Source organism: Mandrillus leucophaeus, unplaced genomic scaffold, assembly GCF_000951045.1.
Source record: "Mandrillus leucophaeus isolate KB7577 unplaced genomic scaffold, Mleu.le_1.0 Scaffold694, whole genome shotgun sequence".
NCBI classification, from domain to species: Eukaryota; Metazoa; Chordata; class Mammalia; order Primates; family Cercopithecidae; genus Mandrillus; species Mandrillus leucophaeus.
Window position 1 is genome coordinate 888,058 of NW_012107519.1, and position 27,196 is coordinate 915,253.

General features: G+C 42.4%; 1 protein-coding gene across 3 annotated transcripts; it reads right to left on the reverse strand.

Annotated features, from left to right (window-relative positions):
* Positions 1–3,321: 3,321 nt before the first annotated feature.
* On the reverse strand, positions 3,322–27,196 carry NRBF2 (nuclear receptor binding factor 2). Of its 3 annotated transcripts, none has more exons than XM_011964337.1 (4): positions 27,025–27,196; positions 12,193–12,277; positions 6,186–6,226; positions 3,322–4,841 (listed from the first exon to the last, which is right to left on the reverse strand). In XM_011964337.1, the coding sequence occupies exons 3-4, from the start codon at positions 6,207–6,209 to the stop codon at positions 4,134–4,136; spliced, it is 732 nt and encodes a 243-aa protein (XP_011819727.1). In that variant the 5' UTR covers positions 6,210–6,226; positions 12,193–12,277; positions 27,025–27,196; the 3' UTR covers positions 3,322–4,133. The 3 variants fall into 3 exon arrangements, with proteins under 3 accessions (XP_011819727.1, XP_011819725.1, XP_011819726.1); XM_011964335.1 differs by lacking the exon at positions 27,025–27,196 and adding an exon at positions 24,554–24,807; XM_011964336.1 differs by lacking the exons at positions 12,193–12,277; positions 27,025–27,196 and adding an exon at positions 24,554–24,801.

Sequence of the window (27,196 nt, forward strand, 5' to 3'; positions counted from 1 at the left end):
GGAACTCACAAGCTTCTGGACCTCAGGTGGTTTATATATAAAATAACATTGCTTAAAGACCCTAAAAATTGTAACATCCAAAACATATTAAAACAAAAAGGTACCCACAGACTTATAAAAGCAGAAAGATAATGTACTTACCATTTTGAATTGGCTTATCTACAGACAAAACATTTTCATTATTCCAATAGCCTTGATAAAACACCTGGGATAGACATGGTTTTGAAGGAACTGATGATATTGAAAACGTAATTCCTCCTATCCCCCTTTCTCTTAAATATGGTTCCTAGGTAGTATGCATTACCTGTGGTTAAGCTAAAATTGTTCCTACACACTATTTATGAAAGAAATGTTTCTTTTGTTGTTAGTCTGTGAAAAGCTGACAATGAGAACTCGGAGGTAGGCTTTCTGGGCTGATTGAGACAGGGTCTTGCTTTATTGCCCAGACTGGAGTGCAGTAGCATGGTAATGGCTCACTGCAGCCTTGAACTTATGGGCTCAAGTGATCCTCCCACCTCAGCCTCCCAAGTAGCTAGGACTCAGCATGTACCACCATACCTCATTTTTTTTTTTCTTTTTTTTTTAAATGTAGACACAGGGTCTCACTACGTTGCCCATCCTGGTCTTGAACTCCTGTGATCAAGCAATTCTCCCATCTCAGCCTCCCAAATTGCTAGGATTATAGGCACAAACCACCACACCTGGCCTTTCTGGACTTTTTAACGTCCAGTTATCTGGATTCAACAGCAAGAGGCCACCACTGAATAATGAAGGACAAGAGGCCACTAAACTTCCTACACATGCAGAATGCATTATTTAGAGGAAGTAAGCTATTCTCACATCCCTTTCAGTGCCTTATGCTAGACAAAGACACACCACCACCTAACAACCCCAACCAGGAGAGGGGCAATGGGTGTAGAGGCTAGGTCTTAAGAATGAATGAAACAAGCGGGGTTTTGGGGTTTGATTCAGTATCTACTCTATAGAAGACATGGTGCTAGGATGCTGCAGAAGTACCACATACTCCTGGTCAAAAGGCACATAAACTCTAGTAACAGATTCTAACACAAAACTTCAGAACCAGATTAAACGAGCATATTAAATACTGTAAGTTTCAAAGACAACAGAAAAGTAAAATTAGTCCAAATAAATATGTTACTGGAAATGCAAAGAAATGGGCCCTAGAAAATATATATCAAATTGGTAAAAGTAATGGCAGGGAAGGGCCCTGGAAGGAGGTGGTAGTGGTAGAAAAGGGGGGTAAGTTAGAAAACTGTTCATGTCACAGCCAGGCGCAGTGGCTTATGCCTGTAATCCCAACACTTTGGGAGGCCAAGGCAGGCAGATCACGAGGTCAGTTCAAGATCAGCCTGGCCAACATAGTGAAACCCCAGCTCTACTAAAAATGCAAAAATTAGCCTGTTGTGGTGACGCATGCCTGTAGTCTCAGGTACTCGGGAGGCTGAGGCAGAAGAATCGCTTGAACCCGGGAGGCAAAGGTTGCAGGGAGCAGAGACCGCGCCTTTGCACTCCAGCCTGGGCAACAGTGAGACTCCATCTCAAAAAACAAACAAAAAAAAAGTGTGTGTGTTAAATGTAACAGAGCTCATCTTTTAGAGAGAAATGGCTAGGCTAATAGAGCCATGTGCCATATAACATTTCAGTCAATGATGGGCCACATGACACATTATAAGACCATACCTTTATGTTTAGATACACAAATACCATTGTGTTACAACTGCCTAGTCAGTATAGGCCCATGCTGTACAGGTTTGTAGCCCAGGAGCAAGACTGTACAGCCTAGGTGTGGAGTGGGCTCTGCCGCCTAGGTTTGTGTAAGTCCACTTTAGGATGCTCACATGAAAAAAATCACCTAACAACATTTTCCTCAGAACACATCCTTGTTAAGCAACACATGACTTATTTTTGGCGTAAGCTTTTAATATCAAGTTTTATGAGCAAGGTTAGGCAAGTAAAATGTTCTGAGTCTAGGATATTAAAACACTGAGATGTTTAGCAGAACAGAAATTATAGTCAAACAGAAAAAATAGTAATAAAAAAACACTGAGATAAACAAACTAACTTTTTTTTTTTGAGACAGAGTCCAGCTCTGTTGCTCAGGCTGGAGTGCAATGGCGTGATCTTGGCTCACTGCAACCTCCGCCTCCCTGGTTCAAGTCATTCTCCTGCCTCAGCCTCCTAAGTAGCTGGGACTACAGACACGTGCCACCACACCCGGCTAATCTTTGTATTGTTAGTAAGAGACAGGGTTTGCCATATTGGTCAGGCTGGTCTCGAACTCCAGACTTCAGGTGATCCACCTGCCTCGGTGTCCCAAAGTGCTGGGATTACAAGCATGAGCCACTGTGCCCAGGAAATTAACGTAACTTTTAAGAGAGTATAGAGCTCAAAATAATTTAACAAGCTAGTTTATTTTTTGTTTCATCTGCAAGATGAGACAGGAAAAAATACGATTTCTCCATGGTCACTTCTACTGGTTTTTGAGACAGAATCTCACTGTAGTGTCCAGGTTGGAATGCAGCGGTGTGATGACAGCTCACTGCAGCCTCAACCTCCCAGGCTCAAGTCATCTTCCCACCTCTGCCTCTGGAGTAACCGCAACTACAGGCGCACCATCACTGCACCCAGCTAAAGTTTTTTTGGGTACAGACAGGGTCTCACTATGTTGCCCAGGCTGGTCGCAAACTCTTGGGTTCAAGCGACCCTCCCATCTCAGCCTCCCAAAGTGTTGGGATTACAGGTATAAGCTACCACGCCTGGCCCTATTTCTACTAGTTTCATCACTGGATTTGTGAGCCTAGCCCAACTTCCTCAACCCAATTGTCCTCAGAGGAGGCAATGTATTTCTCACTTCTGTAATTCCACACAGCAAACCCAAGATTTCAACATGCCCAGTAGCTTGTACCCAAATGTTTTGCTTATATTCTCCTCTTCCCCTTCTTTCTCATGGAACATCATCCAGCTTGGCAGAGAGAATCCAAAGCAGCACTTCCCCACACTATGCTCTGACAGGGTGGCAGGTGCCCAAGGGACAGCTCCCTCCAGCCTAGAGCAGCCCTGAGCATTTTCCATGTGGTGGTCAGGAAAAAGGTTGGAAATAACACATTTAAACCTCAGGAACTTCTGTACTCTCTGTCACCCTAGTCGTAAGGGAAATGGACTACAAAACACTGAAGGAAAAAAAAAAAACATCCTTGACACACAAAAGTAATCATCTAACCGCAACTGTTCAAAGTTTACAACGCAGAGAGAAGCCTCTCAGTGCCTTGCTTTTTAACTATCAACCACATTCAACAAAGGTATAAAACACAATTACTTTATTGATTTCTTACAATCAAATACTGCCAACTAGCATTACTTCCACTCTTGCATCATTAAAAACAAAGGGTATTTCCTCCTTGGTATTTTCAAATGATGCACTATACAATAAACAAAGTTAGAACTTAAAATGCACCCTGATTAATTATGTAAACTGGTAATTTGTTTAAAAAAAGCATAATAATTTGGTTCCTTTCTTCATAAAATGGAAATTTAAATATTTCTTCTGATAGTCTTGAGGTTATTATGAGTAGTGCAAAGTGTGGCACATATAGTTTCATCTAGAAGGGTGTGTATCTTACACACCTTATTTAAACAAACAAAATGTGCATTAACAAAATGCATACAGTCAATGCATGATAGAAAGCATGTTTCAAATATAAGGCAGCCCCTCCGGCCACCATATTATTTAGGTTTTGCATTATCATTTATGGCATTATAGATTAATTACACATAACTTTTATACATTTTAACCCTGAAGATAAGAAAAATAACTGTTGCTTGAAAGAAATTATTCCAGGTAGCCATTTGGTTTGTATCAGGAGAAACCGAACCTCCATGAGTTTAGTGTCTGCCAAGTCGGAATCATTAGCTCAAGTGAGTGAATGAGATATGCGGCGCATTTCACAGTGACTGTTTCCCAAGTCCTGGCAATGCCTCTGCTCCCACAGTCCACCAGATGAAGCATTTCCGGGATGACCCTTCTATGTGGTTTTCCCTTTTCATTTTTTTTTTTGCTGGATTAATGATTACTGTATTATTTCCTCTTTTCCCCTTTTCTGTGGCCTTCCATTTTAATTACTCATAAATCCTTTCAGAATATCCTCAGAGAGCTCCATAAGGGGAAGTTCTGGAGATGGAAAATCCAAGGGAGGAAGATTGGGGATTGGAATGTCCTTGGCTTTCCCGGTATTTGCTGCGAACTTCTGCCAGGTCGAGGAGGCTGTAGCAGTTTCTGAATGTGGTGGCAAGCTCCATAACTCTGATGTTTCTACAAAATCAGCATCTACATCCAGCTCCTTTTCTATTGGACCTTTTAGAAGTCTGGCCTTTTCAGCCTTTAGTTGTTTATTTTCTTTCCTTAATCTTTCATTCTCAGCCACAAGGAACTCCACGTGCCTCTTCAAATCTGCAATTTTGGTTGCCTGCTCCTCTATAATTGTTTTATCATCTTTTGGGGCTTTGCTTCCAATACATGGCTCTGCTGGCTCACTCTTTTGCTGAAGTAAATATAGTAGTGTGTCTGGATCCCTGTCAAAGATCCCCTGAATCTCAGGCAGGCATTTCTCTGTAGAAGGGCTGTACTTCTGAGAAAGGGGGCTCTGGCCCTCTGCATCCTCTGCAGAGGGTTTGTGAGATGCCTGAAGATGGGCAGCTACATCCTTGTCTGTGTTCTGCTGGGCTTTCAATCTTTCTTCACGTTGGGCCCTTTTCCATCTCTCTTGGATGAGGAGGAGCTGTTTCATATGGCTATCCCTTTGCAATTCCAGTGAAAGATGAGCCTATTACATAGAAGGAAAGGTAAAATTTGAAGAATTTTAACATTTTAAGTGTCTTAGTAATGTCCAACATACACTACTCCAAAATCCTCCTTTCTGAATAACCCAACAACACTTACAATTTACATACTATGTTTGCAAAAACACCATTCATTCAGAAAGTTAGAAGTCCTATTCCCAATCAATACACTAAATCAGATGTTTTCCTCAATGTGCCTGACCCCATGTGTAATGGCATTTGTACTCAACTTAAAATTAGAAATCTTTCCTCTGTAGACATACTAATTCTACCAACAGCTAAAAAGAAAGTCATCTTTATCAACAGTGTGTTTGGATAGTTCAAAGCATGCCTGTATCACGAGCAGATTCCATACTTTCAAAGGCAGTGAAAGGGACAGAACACAACTTTAAAGTTCCCTTGGTTCAGTTTGAGAAACTAGTGGCTCTCCCTGCCACTGATATACCTCACAGAAATGATCTCCTTAACTGATACTTTTACAATAAAAAGTTTTAAACAAGATATTTTATATGTATTTATTTTAGAAACAGGGTCCCTGTTGCCGAGGCTGAAGTGCAATGGTCCAGTCATAGCTCATTGCAGCCTTGAACTCAGGTGTTCAAGTGATCCTCCCACCTCAGCCTCCCAAGTAGATAGAACTACAGGCATGTGCCACCATGCACAGCTAATTTTTTAAAATTTTTGTAGAGATGGGGTCTCACTATGTTGCCCAGGCTGGTCTCGAACTCCTGGGCTCAAGTATGATCCCCCTGCCTTGGCCTCCCAAAGTGCTGGGATTATAGGCACGGGCCACCATGTCCAGTCTTATGAATAAATGTATCTTGAAACACTTGGCAGGGCCTCCCCAAACACAGAAGACAATTTAAAGCAATTGGTGAAACAAATTTAAAAGTACCTGAACTGCTTAAGAACTCAAGCAAAGACAAGTGGGAGACGGGTCACATTTAAATTATCTTTGACAAGCAAAGGGTAGTCCAGCTGGTTTCCTCTTGGCCAGGCCTGTTTACTGACTGTGAGCTAACGATCAAATAAGAGCTAATGATCAGGAATGGTCCAAAGAGGGCTCTCTAAAAGGTACATCTGGCTGGCAATCTGAGATCTGTGAGTAACCACTAGAAAAAAAGAAGTTTCTGCATTCCATGTCTGGGGCATCGACTGTAGTTCATTTAGTTTTAATTTCTGTTGTGAAGTGCTCTTCCCTTGCCCATTTTATATATTTTTGACTATAGCATTTTGAGAGGGACACAACGCTTTGCTATACACACAATTCAAGCCTCTACAAGAAAACCTTTCTAACCCTTGTTGAAAATATTGGGAACATGTCTCACCTGCTCAGACTGTGTCAGCTTCATGGCTTCAGAAAGATATGCTGTTAAAAGAAAAAACAGGCATGTTAATATGTGTCGCCGTTCTGTAATTAACAGGTAAAAGGAAGAGTTTTAATAATCCTCATATGACAAAGAGAACTGTTCTGATAAATAATTCTGATACAACTGGGGATTTTTTAAATAGAATTCTTAACTTCCCCCAAAAGGATGTCAGTGGCAATAAAATGAAAATATTCCCTACCCTATCTTGAAGGTTTTGTTATTTAAAACTCCTATGGATTTTATAATTCAGAAACTGAAGATAGCCTCATCGGAAAAATAGGTTTAGGGAAGATTAAAATCAAACAAGAACCTATCCAAACCCTATTACTCATTATATGCACAAAAACATCATGAGATTATCAATGACTTTGTATCCATCTGAATACCTGGAATCTATAGAAGTCATTTTGGACTCCTATAGAATCACTTCTAATGAATTGTCTCTGAGTTAAGCCATCAGCCTTACGGTTAAAAGCCCTAAGAACCTGTTGACATACTTACTGTGAGGAAGTTACTGAGGACAGTATAATGTCATTTATGAAGGCCTTCAAAAAACTTCTCTGATCTTAGATCCTCGGTGACTATTTGTTTGAATTTTAATAGCCAATGTAAAAATTATTCTTTCCTCTTTAGGATGACTGCTAGAAAACTTAAGGCAAGTTCTTAAAAAAAAATCCAAGAACTAATGGTACATTTTGTGAACTATACTACTAGTCCTTTCCCACTTTCTCTCTCTATGGATGTCCTTATCTATGCATCTTTAGTTACATTTGATATTTTATTATACATTCATCGGTAAGACATTTTATAACCTTTTGGGAACAAGGTTAGGTATAAATAACAAGTTCTGTATTATCAATGAATTGCCCATAATGAATCTCCATTTTTATCTTGCTTGTGTAAACATTTTTGGCATCTCTCATACCTATATTAAGTCCCTCTTTTGCCTTTTTGCAGATATGAGGCATTGCTTCCTGTCTAGTCTTAATCCAAATAATTTAATGATTTGATGTCATAACTTAAGAGTTCCTGCCTGCTAGGTTCTACCGTAGTCCTTAAGATACAATTATATCAGGGGTCCCAAACCCCCAGGCTGGTATTGGTCTATGTCTTGTTAGGAACTGGGCCACACACACAGCAGGAAGGGAGCAGCAGGCAAGCCAGTGAAGCTTCATCTGTATTTACAGCCACTCCCCACTGCTTGCATTACCACCTGAGTTCTGCCTCCCACCAGATCAGCAGCGGCATTAGCTTCTCATAGCACAAACCCTACTGTGAACTGCACATGCAAGGGATCTAGGTTGCACTCTCCTTATGATAATCTAATGCCTAATGATCTGTCACTGTCTCCCATCACCCCTAAATGAGACTGTCTAGCTGCAGGAAAACAAGCTCAGGGTTCCCACTGATTCTACATTACATTGAGTTGTATAATTATTTCATTATTTCTATTATTACATTGTAAAATATAAAGTGCACAATAAATGTAATGTGCTTGAATCATCCTAAAACCATTTTCCCACCTCAGGTCTGTGGAAAACTGACTTCCACAAAACCGGTCCCTGGCAGCAAAAAGGTTGGGACTGCTGAATTAGATGCTCCCTCTCCAGGAAAAAGGAGAGCTGGGGCCAGGTGCAGTGGCTAGCACTTTGGGAGGCCAAACAGGAGGATTGCCTGAGCCCAGGAGTTCCAGACTACACTGGGCAACATAGCGAGACCCTGTATCAATTTGAAAAGAATTAAAAGAAAAAAGAGAGTTGGTTATATAGTCTTTGCTCCAGCCATGCTTACCATAATTACATCCTTCCCACAACACTTTGTCTTTTTTTCCTGTAGTAAGTCTGTACAGCTGCATACTAGTTTCTTTTCCTTTTGTTCATGTTTAAATCTGTGGAGATGGACGAGTGTGGTGGTTCACACCTGTAATCCCAGCACTTAGGGAGGCCGAGGCTGGTGGATCGCCTGAGGTCGGGAGTTCAAGACCAGCCTGGCCAGCATGGTGAAACCCCAGCTCTACCAAAAAAAAAAAAAAAAAAAAAGAAAAAAAGAAAAAAAAATTAGCTGGGCGTGGTAGCAGGCGCCTGTAATCCCAGCTACTAGGGAAGCTGGGGCAGGAGAATCGCTTGAACCCGGGAGGTGGAGGTTGCTCTGAGCCAAGATCACGCCATTGCACTCCAGCCTGGGTAATGGAGCGAGACTCCAAAAATCTGCAGAGACATTCTGTCTGCTCTGCTATTGCTCTGATACACTGTAGACAAATTTTCTTAGACATCCCTTCCATCTTGCCTGCGTGTATTTGTCTCCCTGTTTGAACTACAGTTTGCTTTAAATCCACTTTCTTAACAAACGAATAGTTTTCACAAAACCAAGCTTTAGCCAACTGAAATGCCTCCCCACTTTGTAGAACCTTGAAATTGTATATGACAAAGGAGGCTACCGAAGGAGATCCCAAAGCACAAAGAATACAACAAGAATCACACTGTCATTTAAAGTATTCCCCACATTTAAATCTTATACATGGGGCAGTTTAAAGTTATTTTTAAAGAAGAAAAATTATTTTAAATCTGATTCCATGTTTATGGATTTCTTCCACAGACTCACAATAGATACAAATGTACAGCAACACAGAAATGTAGAAAAAGAGTACCTATCTCAAAAACTGCTAACAATTCTGGTTAAACTACTTCCTTTAATTATGATACGAGGCTAAAATGTAAAGTAGATATTAAGCAAATGATACAATAAAGGAACTAAGGAAATCTGAAGAATGTCTTAAAATAATAACATCTGGCCAGGCGCAGTGGCTCACGCCTGTAATCCCAACACTTTGGGAGGCCGAGGTGGGCGGGTCACTTGGTGTTAGGAGTTAGTTTGAGACCAGCCTGGCCAACATGGTGAAACCCTGTCTCTACCAAAAAATGCAAAAATTTGCCGAGTGTGGTGGCGCACGCCTGTATTTCCAGCTACTCGGGAGGCTGAGGCAGAAGAATCACTTGAGCCTGGGAGGTGGAGCTTGCAATGAGCTAAGATCATGCCATGGCACTCCACCCTGGGTGACAGAGCAAGACTCAGTCTCAAACAAAAACCAAAAAACAAAAAATAATAACATCTATTACTCTTCTATCAGGAATCTGTTAAACTGGTCCCAAAGCATAGAAAGTACAGCAATATACTGCCTCTGAATAAGGATAGAATCATTTTCATGTTACCACAGTTTCAAAAGGCTTAGGTTAAGATTTGTTTTCAAACAAAATATTGATCAAATCCATACAAATACTGTGTACTCTGGGGCCTGCTCATCTTCTGAAATGCTCATTTTGAGTTCTAAGCACTGTTAATGGCTATTAACTTATTTAAGGTTTTGTTCTTCTGTTGTGTATGAAAGAAGAGAAATTCACGTAGGGATGTGCTTATCTGGCAAATGAATGCTCACATGCTCAGTTTCATTTAATTTGGTCATTCATTGTCCACCTCAAGAGATCCTACCTTTCCTCAAAAGGAAAGAGACATCAAGCAACTTCTTATTTCAGCACATTTACAATACAACCACCACAAAGAGGCTATAAAGTCCTTAGCTAGGTAATCTCAGGGTATGTTTTTAGTCTCAGAATCTCCTCTGATCTTTGATAGCTGGACACCCAGGCCCCCTCTGTTTGCCCTTAAATTCTCTCATTTCAGCCTTTCCTTCCTATTAGTCTTTCTCAGATGTTGATCTTTTCTTGCCTCATCTCTAAAATGATTTCCAAATAAGTTGCTTCCTTACAGAATACACCTACATCCATACCTTTCAACACCAGTTATAAGCCCTAGAGATGCAAGTCAATTTCAAAAAGCGAGCTCATTTCAACCACGTCAATTTTCAACTCCATTCTAAAACACAAGTTGAAACCCCCAATCAACCCAGTGGGATTTACTAATCACATTAAGTTCTATCTCTATAATTTAAGCTAATGTGATCTAACAGATTGTCTTATTTTTCTACTCCTGAGAATGTCACAGAATTTAGACTGGGGGTGGGAAGTGGTTAATTGAAGCCCAACATCAGTTTTAAGTCTTCAAAGACAAGGATTAGGTTACGACTAAAACTTCCTTCTTTTTATATATTCATAACATCCCATAGCTCAGTGCATAACATATGCTGATTCACTCCACTTAACATATGTTATATATATGTAACCATGACCATTTTGGGTTACATAAGGTATTGTTTCACTGGGGCATCCACATAAAACATGGTTTTCTTAAATAGTTAAACACGGTACATCGTCTTTGTAGTGACTACAGATTTAACAATCTGATTCATAACAAAATATGGTTTAGGAAAGATTTAAAGAGCACTAGTTGACATGTTTAACACTGTACAAAGCCCTCTCACCATAAAAACACCCAAAGATTTATGGGATATCTACTGTATGCTCGGACCTACAGCAGATACCTCCAGTACACTTCAGTGGCAAAAATATTTCTTTTTTAAAAAAAGTGGGGGTGGGAGGCTGGGGGAGGGATAGCATTAGGAGAAATACCTAATGTAGACGACGGGTTGATGGGTGCAGCAAGCCACCATGGCATGTGTATACCTATGTAACAAACCTGCACGTTCTGCACATGTACCCCAGAACTAAAAAAAAAAAAAAAAGGGCTTGGCGCAGTGGCTGATGCCCATAATCCCAGCACTTTGGGAGGCCAAGGTGGGTCAATCATGAGGTCAGAAGTTTGAGACCAGCCTGAACAACATGGAGAAACCCCGTCTCTACTAAAAATACAAGCCGGGTGTGGTGGCACACACCTGTATTCCCAGCTACTCAGGAGGCTGAGGCAGGAGAACCACTCGAACCCAGGAGGTGGAAGTTGCAGTGAGCTAAGACCGTGACACTGCACTCCAGCCTGGGCGACACAGCAAGACTCCGTCTCCAAAAAGAAAAACAAACAAACAAACAAACAAACAAAACTTAAAATTTTCTCTGAAAATGTATTACTAACTTCTAGGCAAAAAACCCTGTAGTGAGAAGACTTACCCAATCTACTGCCCACCTTGCAGTCTGTATTTCACAAGTAAAATATCAAGAGAGGGGCAGCCTCTGTCAGGAAAGAATATGGCTCTGATCATCATACTGGCCTAGAGGGAAAGGAACGTGCCTGCCAGCAGAAGACTTCAGGGTCTGCCCTAAGAAAGATGACCTGCACTCACTTTGGATGTGGCATGAGTAAAACATCCTTTCCCCAAAGATTTTTAAATTTTTTTTATTTCTATTTTTATACTTACCACTACACTAACGAGGACCCAAAGTTTTTCAGTTTGTTACTCAGCCAACAGAAACTGGTCTAAGAAAAACAGGCCCCCAAGATCTATTTCTGAGTTCAACATATGCTAGGTTGCTTGACTGACTAGGGTAAAATTAGGTCTTTGATAAGAAGCCAACAATTCTGAAATGAAAGCTATCATCAGCATGTTACTATAGGCATGCATGTAGAGATGAGATATTCAGAAGGGAAGCTAAAAAAAGACCACAGGAAAAATCTCCCACATTTTAGGTAACAAAAGTCTTTAGCAAGTTTTGCATTATCAGCATGTTAGAAAACAGAAACTCAGTGAAAATGAATTGGTTGGAATTGAATTACTATTTTGAGAACCTGAAATGGTAAATTATTTGAAACCCAAACTCCTTTTTTATAATAACTAAGATAAAATGGCAGACTTGTTACAATCAGCTTCTGTTTTTAGGGATCTTTGGGCTCAGAAGGCTGTGTCCAGGAATTGTTTGCCACATTTATGCCATCTTCATGGTTTAGAAAGAAGATTGGACTAGCAGGAGCTGGGAAATCCAACACACTTACTTGAAAACTAATCAAAGCTGATATTCTGGTGAGTCAGCAGTATCAGTCTTGTATATGAAAAGCAACACACATTATTACTATTGTGACTTTCTGCTCTTCAGTTTTACACTGAGTACTTAATAACACTCACCTGCAGCCTTTCTGTGACAAGAAATAGCCTCTTCGTATTTGCCTGCAGCTAATAAACGGTCTGCTCGTCTGCTCTGTTGATGAGCCTAGAAGACAAACATCCCTAAGTTGCTCTGGATCATAAAATAAAACACGATTTCTTTTAAAAAGCAACTACCTTTAAAGAAGATAAATAATACTGTTTGTTGCCACATATCAAATCACTATTACAGCTCTATCTGTAGCTGGGGAAATGTAATGGGTAGAGCCTGGAACTACAGCATCTGAAAGGAACTGGCAACTTCTTTCACTTCTACCATAAGCCCTCTCAAGGTTAACACCAGGCAATTAACTCCTTCATTGACTCACATTCTTTCACTCTTTGGAGATTAACCAAGAGTTACAATCATAGATTGTTATTCAAAATGTCTAGTTTCTTGATTTTTAACAAGCTCCTTTCAAAACAAGAGCTATTTTGTAGATACTTTCACTAATCTGTATAGTCTAAAAACTATAATCAGGAAATCACTCATCATGTAGTAAAATCCAAGCTTCTCTTCTATCATGTCATTCTTTCAACATTAAAGTTACTATGTTTTTAAAATAAAAAATTTGGACATTGCATAGTTGATGAATTCATGATACCAACATCTAATATTACAAAGATTGTTCTAAAGATATCTCATCAAAAGAACAAAGTCCAAAAAATCAGAAGTTCTAACAGCAAATAATGTAATTGCTCTTGAATTGCAAAGGAAAACTGATAAATAAGCAGTCACTGGCCTCCTTACACTTTAAGAATCTCAAAAGGGCTTTAAGGCCAGGCGCAGTGGCTCACGGCTGTAATCCCACCACTTTTGGAGGCTGAGGCAGGCGGATCATCTGAGGTCAGGAGTTCAAGACCAGCCTGGACAACATGGTGAAACCTCATCTCTACTAAAAATACAAAAATTAGCTGGGTGCGGTGGCTCATGCCTGTAATCCCAGCACTTTGGGAGGCTGAGGTGGGCGGATCACAAGGTCAAGAGATCAAGACCATCCTGGCTAACAGGGTGAAACCCGGTCTCTACTAAAAATACAAAAATTAAAAATTAGCCGGGCATGGTGGCGAGCGCCTGTAGTCCCAGGCTACAGGCGCTGAGGCTGAGGCAGGAGAATGGCGTGAACCCCAGAGGTGGAGCTTGCATTGAGCCGAGTTCGTGCCACTGCACTCCAGCCTGGGCGACAGAGTAAGACTCCGTCTCAAAAAAACAAAACCAAAAACAAAAACAAAAATTAGACAGGCGTGATGGCGGGCGCCTATAATCCCAGCTACTTAGGAGGCTGAGGCAGAGGCTGCAATGAGGCGACATCATGCCACTGCTCTCCAACCTGGGTGAAGAGAATGAAACTCCATCTCAAAAAAAAAAGCTTTAATATACATTATTTCAGCTGCTTTAATTACGACTTTGTGAATGCATTTTCCTCTCTTACATAAGGAGGCCCAAAAGACTGGTGGGGGTCGTGTAACTTACATAAGATTATACATTTAACTAGCAAGGAGAAAGGCAGAGATCATCAGCTAAAGTTTCCTACCGCATGTAACGGTTTTCCTCAGTTACAAACTCACACATGATTTAGCAAAGCTTCACAGCTTCACAAAAAAGCGAAAAGCATTGTACACCCATGTTCATAACAGCATTATTCACAACAGCCAGAAGGTGAAAGCAATCCAGATGTCCATCAATAGATGGAGATTGATAAATGCAGTATATACACACAAAGGAAAGGTACTGTCTTTAAAAGGAAGGTACTTCTGACACATACTACAACATGGATGAACTGTGAGGACATTAGACCAAATAAAATAAGCCAGTCATAAAAGGACAAATACTATACAAACCAACTTATTGGGTATCTAAAGTAGTCAAACTCATAAAAACAGGAAAGTTGAATGGTGGAACAAATCATTGAATGGGGGAGGGGTAAACGGGGAGTAGGTATTCAAATGGCATAGTTTCAGTTTTGCAAGATGAAAAAGTTCTGGAGATTTGTTGCACAACCATGCAAATATACTTAACACTACTAAACTGTACACTGAAAAATAATTAAGAGGGTAAACTTTACGTGTTTTTTACATCACTTAAAAAAGGTGAAAAGTGGCCGGGTGTTGTGGCTCCTGCCTATAATCCCAACACTTTAGGAGGCCAAGGCAGGCAGATCACTTGAGCTCAAGAGTTTGAGACCAGCCTGGGCAATATGGTGAAAACCCATCTCTACAAAAAATACAAAAATTAGCCGGATGTGGCACTTGCGTCCCAGCTACTCAGGAGGCTGAGGTAGGATCATCATTTTGAGCCTGGGAAATGGAGGCTGCAGTGACCTGTGATCACACCACTGCACTCCAGACCGGGCAACAGAGTGAGATCCTGTCTCAAAAAAAAAAAAAGTCGGGCACAGTGGCTCATGTCCGTAATCCCAGCATTTGCGGAGGCCAAGGCGGGTGGATCACCTGAGGTCAGGAGTTTGAGACCAGCCTGGCTAACGTGGTGAAACTCTGTCTCTACAAAAATTAGTCGGGCATGGTGGTGGGTGCCCGTAATCCCAGCTACTCCGGAGGCTGAGGCAGGAGAATCACTTCAACCCGGGAGACACTGGTTGCAGTGAGCTGAAATCGCACCATTACACTTCAGCCTGGGCAACAGTGAGACTTGGTCTCAAAAAAAAAACCCAAAAAAACAAAAACAAAAAAAACCAAATCTGTTCTGTCAGCTGAAAAATGATTTGTCTTGGATGCTTTTTAAAGACATGTCCCTTTGATGCTGCATAAAATACTTCACAGAATCACGTTTGCAATTGAGATTATAAATATTCTGGGCATGTTTACAAATCATACTCAGTATAAAATACAGGTGAAGACAAAAGTAGAAAACAGCACTTCCAGCAATGCGTTGCTGTTTGCCTTCCCCCCCGCCCCCCACCCCACTTCTATTTTTGTAAGAAACAAACAAGCAACAATCTTAAAGACAAGATTGGTGCCTTTCAATTAGAGGATTTCAGATACTTTTTATTCTTTAAGTAGTAATCAAACTTTCCTCTAAGTCTTAACATATGCCTGGGAACAATAGGTCACAAGAAATGACTGGGTAGGGTGGGCGCAGTGGCTCACGCCTGTAATGCCAGCACTTTGGGAGGCTGAGGCAGGCAGATCACTCAAGGCCAGGAGTTCAAGATCAGCCTGGCCAATATGGCGAAACGCCATCTCAACTAAAAGTACAAAAATTAGCCTGGCGTGGTGGCACATGCCTGTGATTCCAGCTACTCAGGTGGCTGAGGCACAAGAATTGCTTGAACAACCTGGGAGGCGGAGGTTGCAGTGAGCTAAGATCATGCCACTGCACTCCAGCCTGGGCAACAGAGCAAGACAGCCTCAAAAAAAAAGACTCTGGGATTAAAATGGATGAATTTTAACCTGGAGACTTGGACTGAACAAAAAACACATTCTGAACACATGAGCATTTTCTAGTACCCACAAATTACACAGATCTTTTGGGAACAGAATGTACATGATGAAGAAAGCTAGTATGTACAAGCAGTTATGATTAACCTAATTTCTCTAATGAACATGTTTTGATACTATTAAAACAAGTGTTATTAAATCAAAAGGCTCTAGGTTTTAATAAAAATACAAATCACCTGGTTAAAATACAGATTCTAAAAGGCCAGGCGCAGTGGCTCACACCTATAATCCCAGCACTTTGAGAGGACGAGGAGGGAGAATCGCTTGAACCAGAGAGGCAGAGGTTGCAGTGAGCCGAGATCATGCCACTGCACTCCAGCCTGGGCAACAAGAGTGAAGCTCCATTTCAAAAAAAAAAAAAAAAGAAAAGAAAAAGATTCTGATTCAGGAGGTTTGGAGCACGGCTTGAGACTCCACCCAGGAAAAGTCAAAGTTTCTGGCTTACGGATACACTCTAAGAAGCAGGGATGAGATGCTATTTCAGGTTACTTCATTCTAACACTTTTTTTCTATCTGTGTGTCACTAATGACTTCAATCACTTTCTATCTTATACTATGGATATTTATGTAGCTCCATAATTAAATTTCAAACTCTGTGATGACAGAATAAACTGTTAATTGAACACCAAAAAAATAAAAAGTTCTCAAACAGCCAGAGCAGGTCCTCATGGCTCTCCCAACTCCCTTAAAACATCCCGTGTAGGGTCCAATCTCTAATCAGTCTGCCAATTTAGGAGTTAAATCTTATTATAGTTTCAGATTATTGCTGAGCTCAACAAAAACACACCATCTCCTCTGGGTTATTTAGCACCAGAGCAATCAAATTTCATATTTTAAGTAGAGTTCCTACTACATTCTTATTAGACACACAGCAAACACAGACTCGACAGAGCTCAACTGCCAACGTTCAAATCTCAATTTGACCACATATGAGACACATGAGCCCGGCTTTCCCAATTATCTGCCTCAGTTTTCTCATCTCTAAAATGAGAGTTATTGTCTGCTTATGTAAATTTGATGGCACCAAAAACAAAAGAGTTTGTGAAAATTAAACTAGATGAAACATCACAGTGCTTAGAATGGTGCCTGGTACTGGTACATACTCGATATATCCCTCGTTAAGTACTACAAGACAATAGAAGTGACGGAAGTACCTGCCATCAAGAAGTTGACAGTATTGTTGGGTCTAGACTAAATTGCATTTTTTGAAAAATTTTCATCTTAATTATTTTTGAGACAGGGTCTTGCTCTGTTGCCTAAGCTGGAGCGGAGTGGTGCAATCATAGCTCACTGAAGCCTCAATATCCTGGGCTCCAGCAAGCCTGCCACCTCAGCCTCCTGAGTAGCTAGGAATACAGTCACATGGCACCACACCCAGCTAAGTTTTATTTTTTGTAGAGGTGGGGTCTTGATATCTTGCCCAGGCTGGTTTCAAACTCCTGGGCTCAAGCAATCTTCCTCCCTCCCTCACCCAAAGTGCTGGAATTATAGGCATAAGCCACTATGCCCAGCTAAATTGCATTTTTTATGAACTGAAGATTTTACAGAAAACCTATCTTGGTGGTGGTTATTTTTAAAACAACTTTTACAGTTTACACATATTAAAACTGGTCTCTCTTTAAATACTGTTCTTGGTAGAATCACAGCCATTAAAAGTAATAGGCTGAGGCCGGGAGCGGTGGCTCACATTTGTAATCCCAGCACTTTGGGAGGCCGAGGCAGGCAGATAACGAGGTCAGGAGTTTGAGACCAGCCTGGCCAACACAGTGAAACCCCGTCTCAACAAAAAATACAAAAATTAGCCAGACATGGTGGTGCCCACCTGTAGTCTCAGCTACTCGGGAGGCTGAGGCAGAAGAATCGCTTGAACCTGGGAGGCAGAGGCTGTGGTGAGCCGAGATTGCGCCACTGCACTCCAGCCTGGGCAACAGAGTGAGGCTCCACCTCATAAAGAAAGAAAAAAAAAAAAAAGGCTAGGCACGGTGGCTCACACCTATAATCCCAGCACTCTGGGAGGCCGAGGTGGGAGGATTGCTTGAGACCACCATAGGCAACACAGTGAGACCCCATCTCTACAAAAAACAGAAAAATTAGCTGGGTGTGGTGCTGAGCACCTGTAGTCCCAGCTACAGGAGGGACTGGTAGGAGGATCAGGAGCTCAGGAGGTTGAAGCTACAGTGAGCCATGATTACGCCACTGCACTCTAGTCTGTGGGACAGAGGAAGATACTATCTCAAAAGAAAAGGGTAATAAGTCCATAAATATGTTTCTCTGGTAATTCAAAATAAGTTATGACATTCATAATAAAACAGTCCCACCTCTCTATACTTCCTAGGCAATCCATATGATTCTGTGGGACTTCCCGCATTCTTGTTTTTTTAATTGCTTGATGGGTTATGTTACATTGAGGTCTACAGTTGTGGTTGCCCATTATTTCTGACAGATGATTCATTTTGTAAACAGCTGACATAAACTTATGGTATTGATAACTATAGATAGAACTGTAAATATATTTTCTCTTATGATTCCCTTGCTTTTTTTTTGAGATGGGGTCTCATTCTGTCACCCAGAGGCTGGAATGTAGTGGTATGATAACGACTCACTGCAGCCTCAACCTCCTGGGCTCAAGTGATCCTCCTATCTCAGTATCTCAAGTAGCTGGAACCACAGGCATGTGCCACCATGCTCAGCTATTTTTTTTTTCTTTTGGTACAGACCAGGTTTCACTATGTTGCCCAGGCTGGTCTTGAACTCCTGGGCTCAAGCGATCCACCTGCCTTGGCCTCTCAAAGTGCTAGGATTACAGGTGTGAGCTACCATACTGGGCCCACATTCTTGTATTACCTTGTCGTCTGGATACCTAAAGTATCCCTTCTCCCGATTTTCAAACTTAGGAGCAGCGAATATCAAGAAAGTCTAATTAATGTGACATTCAGAGGCTAGCCAGGTAGAAATATAGGTCTGCAGAAAGCAGGAGTGAAGCAGACAAGCCTGAAAAGGCAAAAGAGAGAGGGAGAGTCTGATTAAGTCTGACAGGCTCCATACGTTCATAAACCAAGCTACATTTTACCCCTGCCCTTCCTGCACCCTTCTTTGGAGTCCAATAAATTATCTCTTTTGGCTTAAGCTAATTTTAAGTGGGTTTTCATCAACTATAACCAAAATCCTAGCTACAACAACTAGGTTACTAAGTGACTGCCATCACTGACAAGTACCTTTTACTTCCACATGCTAACTGCCCCAAAAATACATGTTCAATACCACCTTCTTTCCCAAAAGAAAACAGTATCCCTTTCTATAACTTTCTATTTGTTTTCTTCTGTGTCCTTGGGAAAAGCTGTTAAGTAAAGATGAAAAGAAAAGGAACACCAGGCCAGGCATGGTGGCTCACGCCTGTAATCCTCCTTTGGTTTCGGAGGCCAAGGCGGGCAGATCACAAGGGCAAGAGTTCAAGACCAGCCTGGCCAACATGGAGAAACCCCGTCTATACTAAAAATACAAAAATTAGCCAGGCATGATGGCACGCGCCGATGGTCCCAGCTACGCAGAAGGCTGAGGCAGGAGAATCGCTTGAACCCGGGAGGCAGAGGTTGTGGTGAGCTGAGATTGCGCCATTGCACTCCAGCCTGGGCAACCGAGCGAGACTCTGTCTCAGAAAAAAAAAAAAAGAAAAAGAAAAAGAACACCATATGAACACTGTACTGAAAAGACAGCAGAGGAAAATCTAATATTCACCTGACTTTACGGTAAGGTCTTCAGTTGAAAGAGAAATCTCACTCACTTGCCCTTTCCCAATCAATGTGTGTCTCCTACAAACAAGTAGCAAACAATTACCTCAAATCAATAAGCACTGAATTGACTGTCTAATATAATGCAATTATACTTAAGATAAGAGCTCAAGTGTTGGAGAATTCCAGGAAAGACTTTTTTTTTCCCCCCCGAGACAAGGTCTCACTCAGTTGCTCAGGCTGCAGTGCAGTGCAGTGCAGTGGTGTGAGCTCAGCTCACCACAATCTTCACCTCCTGGGTTCAAGCGATTCTCCTGTTTCAGCTTCCTAAGTAGCTGGGATTATAGGCATGCGCCACCACACCTGGCTAATTTTTGTTTTGTTTTGTTTTTTGGTATGGAGTTTCACTCTGTCACCCAGGCTGGAGTGCAAGGGCACGATCTTGGCTCACTGCAACCTCTGCCTCCTGGGTTCAAGCAATTCTCCTGCCTCAGCCTCCCAAGTAGCTGGGATTACAGGCACCCACCACCACATCTAGCTAATTTTTATTTTCTGTAGAGATCTGGTTTCACCTTTTGGCCAGGCTGGTCTTGAACTCCTGACCTTAGGTGATCCACCCACCTCAGCCTCCCAAAGTGCTGCGATTACAGGCATGAGCCGCTGTGCCCAGCCCAATCTTGCTTTCATATCCTACCATGACCACTTACCCTGTATTTCAAAGTCTTCATCTTTAAAATGGGGGGGAATATCTCATATTTAGCTATTAAGAGGAAGATAAAAATATACATAATGTGTCCGATGCCAATCCCACCACTTAGCAATAACTGCTGGATATCTCTTAGTATTCTCTACCTCCTTTTTCCAGAGTGCTTTCATTATGCCTAGCTCAGCTTGTAACAAAGAAATAAATTTTCCTTGGAATTTTTCAGGGCACAAAGAAGAGGTTCAAATCTTTTTACCTTGAAGATTTTAAGGACAATATAATTAAAATGGGATAGTTACTCCAGGTATGCACAAGGCCATTCCTTGGACCATGATATCTGATTACTTTTCTTACAGAAGCTAGAAAGTAAGAGGCTTCATTAACTACCTCATGTGATGTGAGAACTGACCACTCTGGAGGGAAGCTGTTACTCAACAAACATTCTCAGCACTCTTAAGGGCTAAACACATAGAAAACGATTGTGGCCAGGCAGTCACATGGACCCTGTCCTTTGCAGCGGAGGTAAGCAAAACATGAGCAATAGTCATGTATAAATTAAGATCTGATATCACTTTCCGAATCAGCAGCAAACAAACCAAAGAACTAGAAATTATCTCACATAAGTTTTGACATTTGTTACCAGTAGTTACACTGACAAAATTAAGTATATGGAAAGAAATATCTAAATATACACTAATTTTATTAAGTTATAATTTTTCCATATTTAAAATTGACAGGCTGGGCACAGTGGCACACGCCTGCAATCCCAACACTTTGGGAGGCTGAGACAGGAAGATTGCTTGAGGCCAGGAGTTCAAGACCAGCTTGGGCAACACAGCAAGACCCCAACTCTACAAAAAGTTTTTGAAAAAATTAGCTGGGCATGGTAGTGCAAACCTGTAGTCCCAGCTACTGTGGAGGGCTCAGGCAGGAGGATCCCTTGAGTGTGAGCAACAGAATACGACCCTGTCTCTTAAAGAAAAATTGACCAAAAAACCCTGATGAAACAAACTTACTCAGAGTTCAAAGACTAGCTATTTTTTTTTAGTGGAAGTACAATTTTTCTTTTGACAAACTTCAATAACCAATTAGAATCCATTACCTCTGTGATACATATTAAAATGAATATTTCAAACTAGTCTCTTCCAGATCTTAAAAATTCACTGTGAGGAATTTCTAAGGCCCTTACTGCCAAACCTAACATAAAAGAATCAATACTGGAGCAGAGGTAATAAATGCTAACACAGAATCTACAGTTCAATATAGATGAGAACCACATTGAAATGAACATGATGAGTACAATATGGCAGCATTGGTAGAAACAGGTCTTGATATCAAAATAACTAGTGATTCATAAGGTATTTAAGTCACTGACCTAAGTAATTACCTAATTATCTCAGCTTAGGCTTATTTATCTGTAAAACTGGAAAACCCATCTTACTAAGTTCCGAGGATGTTCTGAGGACACATGATTACAAATCCATGTACTGTGATGAGTCCTTATACAATGAATTTGGATGACACTACGATGTCATTAGACACAGCTTACTGCATTACTAATTCTGAGTATAGAAAAAGAAAAAGCTTGTATAATACTAGCGAAATTTTCAAAGACATTCAAATTATAGCATTGAGAACTATCTCTCATCTTGAGTCAACTAGATACTAAGTTAGGTGTTTTCACATAAAAGAATGTCAGAATTTTCATAGCCAGGCATGGTGGCACATGCCTGTAATCCCAGCTACTCAGGAGGCTGAGGCAGAGAACTGCTTGAACCCGGGAGGCGGAGGTCGCAGTGAACCCAGATCGCATCACTGCACTCTAGCCTGGGCGAAAGAATGAGACTCTGTCTCAAAAAAAAAAAAAAAAGAATGTCAGAATTTTCAAAAACCCCATCTTATAAAACTGTGAGTGACAATTCTGAGTGCCAGAGGCCTGTAATTGGTACTGATTCAAGTAACTGTCAATGTCTGTCCTACTGTTACCTTCCAATAAACAACTATGCTGGAAATCAAATCTTTCAAGACTCAAATGGTTTAAGAATTCAAGGTGTCGGCCGGGCATGGTGGCTCACACCGGTAATCCCAGCACTTTGGGAGGCCAAGGCGGGCAGATCACGAGGTCAGGAGATCGAGACCATCTGGCCAACATGGTGAAACCCCGTATCTACTAAAAATACAAAAATTAGCTGGGTGTGGTGGTGCGTGCCTGAAATACCAGTTACTCGGGAGGCTGAGGCAGAAGAATCGCTTAAACCAGGGAGTAGGAGGTTGCAGTGACCTGAGATCGCTCCACTGCACTCTAATCTGGTGACAGAGAGAGACTCCGTCTCAAAAAAAAAAAAAAAAAAAAAAAGAATTCAAGATGCCAAATTTCTGACACTTGCCCACATAAATTTTATGGCTGGAATATGGAGTTACACTAGCCTGCTTAAAATGACTGTGTGTCGACATTCAATCCGTTTTATAAAGAGGAGAATTTAAATAGTATTGCCACCATTTAACTAAGTTTTCCTAAACTGGTAGTGATTCTGCAGTTCCATCTGCAATTGTCACCCAGTTTCAGTCTCCTCATAAAACACCACACATTTTTGGGGCAGTTGGCAGGGGTTATGCTGCAGCCAAATAAAGTGAAGCTACCTAGAACTGAACCAATGGTCATTTGGCAAGGACACCTGAACTCTGAAGCGCTTTGTAAACAGCTGAATATTTCTAGTAATACTCCTATGAAGTTTCAGTACTGAGCCATCCATTATATTTCATTGCAAACTACTTGTCGCCTTAAAAACAAGAAAACGGCAAGACAGTTCCCTGGCTGAGTCAGAGTCTCAATCAGTCGCCCAGGTCGGAGTGCACAATCTCGGCTCACTGCAACCTCCACCTCCCGGACTCAAGCGATCCTGCCACCTCAGCCTCCCCAGTAGCTGAGACCACAGGCTGGCGCCACCACGCCCGGCTATTTTTGGTTTTTTTTTGTAGAGACCGGGTTTCGCCATGTTGCCCAGGCTGGTCTCGAACTCCTGAGCTCAAGTCATTCACCGGCCTCTGCCTCTCAAAGTGCTAGGATTACAGGCATGAGCCACGGCACATGGCCAGTTCCCTGGTTTAAAAAAACTCACAAATGTAGTCCAATTAGTCTTAAGCGTAAATAACTCTTACCTATCACCTGGGGCAAGACCCAACTTAAAACTGGGAGGGGCGCCTCTCAACAGTTAACCTAGTACCAGTGATTTCGTCTGAGAATCTTAGGCTTTTAAAGCTCAAGTCCAAACCTTTATTCTACAAATAGATTTTAAAGTAAGGGCTTATGGTCTGGTTACAATCGCTAATTCTTGCACTGTACTATGTACTTAGTACAGTTATAAGTGCTTTACACCTATTTACTCCTTTAATCCTCCCAACGAACCTGAAGCAGAGTGAAGTCAAGTAGTTTGCCCAAGATAACACAGCTATCAAGTGACGAGGTTAGAATTCAAATCCAAGCAGCAAAGCTTCAGAACCTATAGTCTTAAACCACCAGACTCTACTGCTCTACTAGGGCTCAGAGTTCTAATGTGAGAAACGAATCCTCTATAGTGCTTTTCCTCAATCCTACCATCGCAAAGAATTGCAAACCTTTGACTCAGAAGTTCTTCCTGCGTGCATCCTTAAGTAATCTGACTTTTGCATCCAAAATGGGTAACCTCTCTGGAAAACTAAAAGATGCAACGGCCAGTCTGAAAAGAACTCATGTTTCCCGTTAGTGGGATTCTGTTTTGTTGTTGTTGATGTTTTTTTATTGCAACACCTGAAACGCCTTAAAACACAAGTAAACAGGCTATCAGCCATTTTCCTGAGAACAGCAGACACCTATTACACTTTCATGATGCCTAAATTGATGAATCTGAGCTGAAAACAGGAACGGCTATCTTTTTCCCAGCTGTCTCTAATATATTTGGAAGAAGGTAGACTCAGTTTATGCATGTGAAAGTATGTGAGAAATTAGTGGGAAGTGGGGGGTGAGGAGGCTATTCATTCCTCCATCTCTCCAAAGCGTGGCGACTTTGACTCAGACCCTCCTGCTAGAACTCAAAACCAGTATCACACACCATTTCTGCCTTGGACGGCTTCAGTGCCTCTCCAGGCTGCAGGGAGGTGGCTACGTGGCGCTAGGAGGACTTCCCCCAGCCAGAGAGGAGGTGGCAGCCCCAGCTGGTGGCATCCCCTCGCCCGGGGCCCCGCGGCAGGGGGCGCCAGGAGCTTCCTGGGGATCCCCTAAGAGGGCTAAGTCTGAAGTGACTGGCCTGGAGCCGCAGCTGGGCCAGGGCCTGCCTAGCACCCCCTCACAGCCTCTGCGACCACCCCTGCCAAACCAACCTCCCAGCCTCAAGGGTTAGCCGACTCGCCGGGGCCGGCGCCGGGCTCCTGAGGCAAAAGCACCCAAGACGGACGCTATATTCTGTGGGACACTCACCAGGTTGAGGGGTCCTTCCATTACTTCCATAGACCCCGGGGTAAGCGGCGGCCTTAGGAAGGGGAGTAGTGGCGCCGGGGAACATGGAGGGGACTGCTGGGGAGCGCGACGCAGCCGCAGAGACTGCGGCCCCTCTCTGCGCCCCAAGAGCCAGCGGTAGGCGCTGAGTGAGCAACAACCTCACCACTTCCTCCTCCGGCGCCGCGCCGCGGGCCCGCCCCCTGCGCCACCGCCGCGGCCACGCACGGCGCCATGACGTCACACGCGCAAAAGGCTGGTTCAAGGTGGGAGTGAGGACAGGCAGTGGGTGGGGCCCAGGGAAGGTGGGGCACCAGCTGGCGTACGCTTGCGAGCAGTCTGTCTTTCCTCTCACGAGAAGCGTTAGTTCATATCTTAAAGTCTACTCTGACGTCACGTGAGGGGGTATAGCCTTGTTGTTGAAGAATTGAAATGGCTGTCTTCTGCAACTGGCTTCTCACTTTTCCTTTTAGACTGACTTTTCCTTAAATCTGCTCATCGTTACACCCTTACTTGTACTCCCATCCACACCTTTATCCTTGTACAGGATTCATTTTTTCAAAAGGCTGATTTGAGCAATTCTAGACCATGCACTGGACTAACCCCCCCTAGAGGTCCGCAAGCTTGAATGATTTAGGGCTCTGCCCTCAAGTTGCTCACAAACTGATAGGGAAAATGATTTTGGTCTAGCCAAATACAACACTTGCTTCATTTAACAAGTATCTGCCAAACCAAAGCTAAGTCTTTCTGTCATGGAATTCACTGACAAATAGTTGTGATTTATGCTGGAAAGGGAACACACAGGGAGCTGTGATACAGTAACCAAGATGGAGTTGGGTGGTAAAGGAAAGCCTCTGGGGAGGGCGTGTGTTTTTTTGTGAGAAGGGGTCTATCTGATGCAATCTCCACTCACTGTGACCTTCCTCTGCCCGCCCACTGCCCCAGGCAATCCTCCCACCTCAGCCTCTTAAGTAGCTAGGAACTACAAGTGTCCAGACCAGGTTAATTTTTGTATTTTTTGTAGAGATGGGGTTTCACCGTGTTGCCTATGCTGGTCTTGAACTCCTGAGCTCAAGTGAGCTCGAATGATCCGCCCTCCTGGACCTCACAAACTGATGGGATTATAGGCATGAGCTACCGCACCTGGCTAAGGGTGTAAACTTTAAGATGAAACCTTAAAATGCCAGTTAAACAAAGACACTTCTCGACAAAGGAAATGTCTTATGCCTCAACTTTAAAGGCAGGGAGGTGGGGTTGGGAGAGCTACAGCATTGTTAGGATGTAAGAGAGAGGCAAAAGAAGATACCAGAGAGATAGGAAACTTCCAAAATATAGGTGGCCTTGTAGTGCTCAGTGAAACATTTGAATTTTACTCAAAGTGCATTGGGAAATAAGTAAAGGATATTAAGCTAGAGAATAATCTGCTTTAATTTACAGTTTTGAAAAAATTAATGTCCCTGTAATGTGAAGAATAGATTGTGGAAGGTCTAAGGGAAAAGAACCAAGACAAGCTAGTTGATTGACTAATTATGGGAGCTTAGACTGGAATGGAGGTAGGGAAGATTCCGTCATGCATCCACTCTTTACATAGTTATTGTGTTTCTACCATGTATCAGAAATTTTGGAAGAGAAGTAGATATATTCAAGATATATTTTTGGGCATCAAGTTGAGCAGAGTTGGTGAGGGACTGGAAGTAAAGCATACAGAAAATAGAAGAATCAAATCTTGTATTTAAACAACCAAGTGGCCTGGTGCACTGGCTCACACATGTAATCCCAGCACTTTGGGAGGTCGAGGACAGCAGATCACTTGAGGCCAGGACTTCAAGACCACCCTGGCCAACATGGTGAAACTTCGTTTCTACTAAAAACACTAAAACTTAGCCGAGTGTGGTGGTGCATGCCTGTAATTCCAGCTACTGGGGAGGCTGAGGCAGGAGAATTGCTTGAACCCAGGAGGCAGAGGTTGCAGTGAGCTGAAATCAATCACACCACTGCATTCCAGCCTGGGCGGCACAGAGAGACTCTGTCTCCAAAAATAAAAAAATTAAAAAAGTAAACAACCAAGTGGACAAGATAGTGAGAGATAGGACTAGCTGGATTTCCTAGGCCAACTAAGAATTCCTAAGCCTAGCTAGGGAAGGTGACTGTACCCACCTTTAAACACAGGGCTTGTAACTCAGCTCACACCTGATCAATCAGGTAGTAAAGAGGGCTCACTAAAATACAAATTAGGCTAAAGCAGGAGATAAAGAAATAGTCAAATCATATATCGCCTGAGAGCACAGGGGGAGGGACAATGATCGGGATATAAACCCAGGCATTTGAGCAGGGAGTAGCAACCCCCTTTGGGTCCCCTCCCATTGTATGAGAGCTCTGTTTTCACTCTATGAAATCTTGCAACTGCACTTCTGGTCCGTGTTTGTTACAGCTTGAGCTGAGCTTTCGCTCGCTGTCCATCACTGCTGTTTGCTGCCGTGGCAGACCTGCCGCTGACTTCCACCCCTCTAGATCCAGCAGGGTGTTCACCGTGCTGCTGATCCAGTGAGGTGCCCACTGCCCACTCGTGATTGGGCTAGAGGCTCACCATTGTTCCTGCACGGCTAAGGGCCTAGGATTCGTCCT

What these genes read in the sequence shown, in the direction of transcription:
- NRBF2 (XM_011964335.1), bottom strand. Translation starts at nt 24,583, where the DNA reads ATGGAAGTAATGGAAGGACCCCTCAACCTG. An exon ending in TGGAAGGACCCCTCAACCTG is followed by an intron (nt 12,278 to 24,553) that starts GTGAGTGTCCCA and finishes TTTGTCTTCTAG; the next exon opens with GCTCATCAACAGAGCAGACG. An exon ending in AGCTGACACAGTCTGAGCAG is followed by an intron (nt 4,842 to 6,185) that starts GTGAGACATGTT and finishes TCTATGTAATAG; the next exon opens with GCTCATCTTTCACTGGAATT.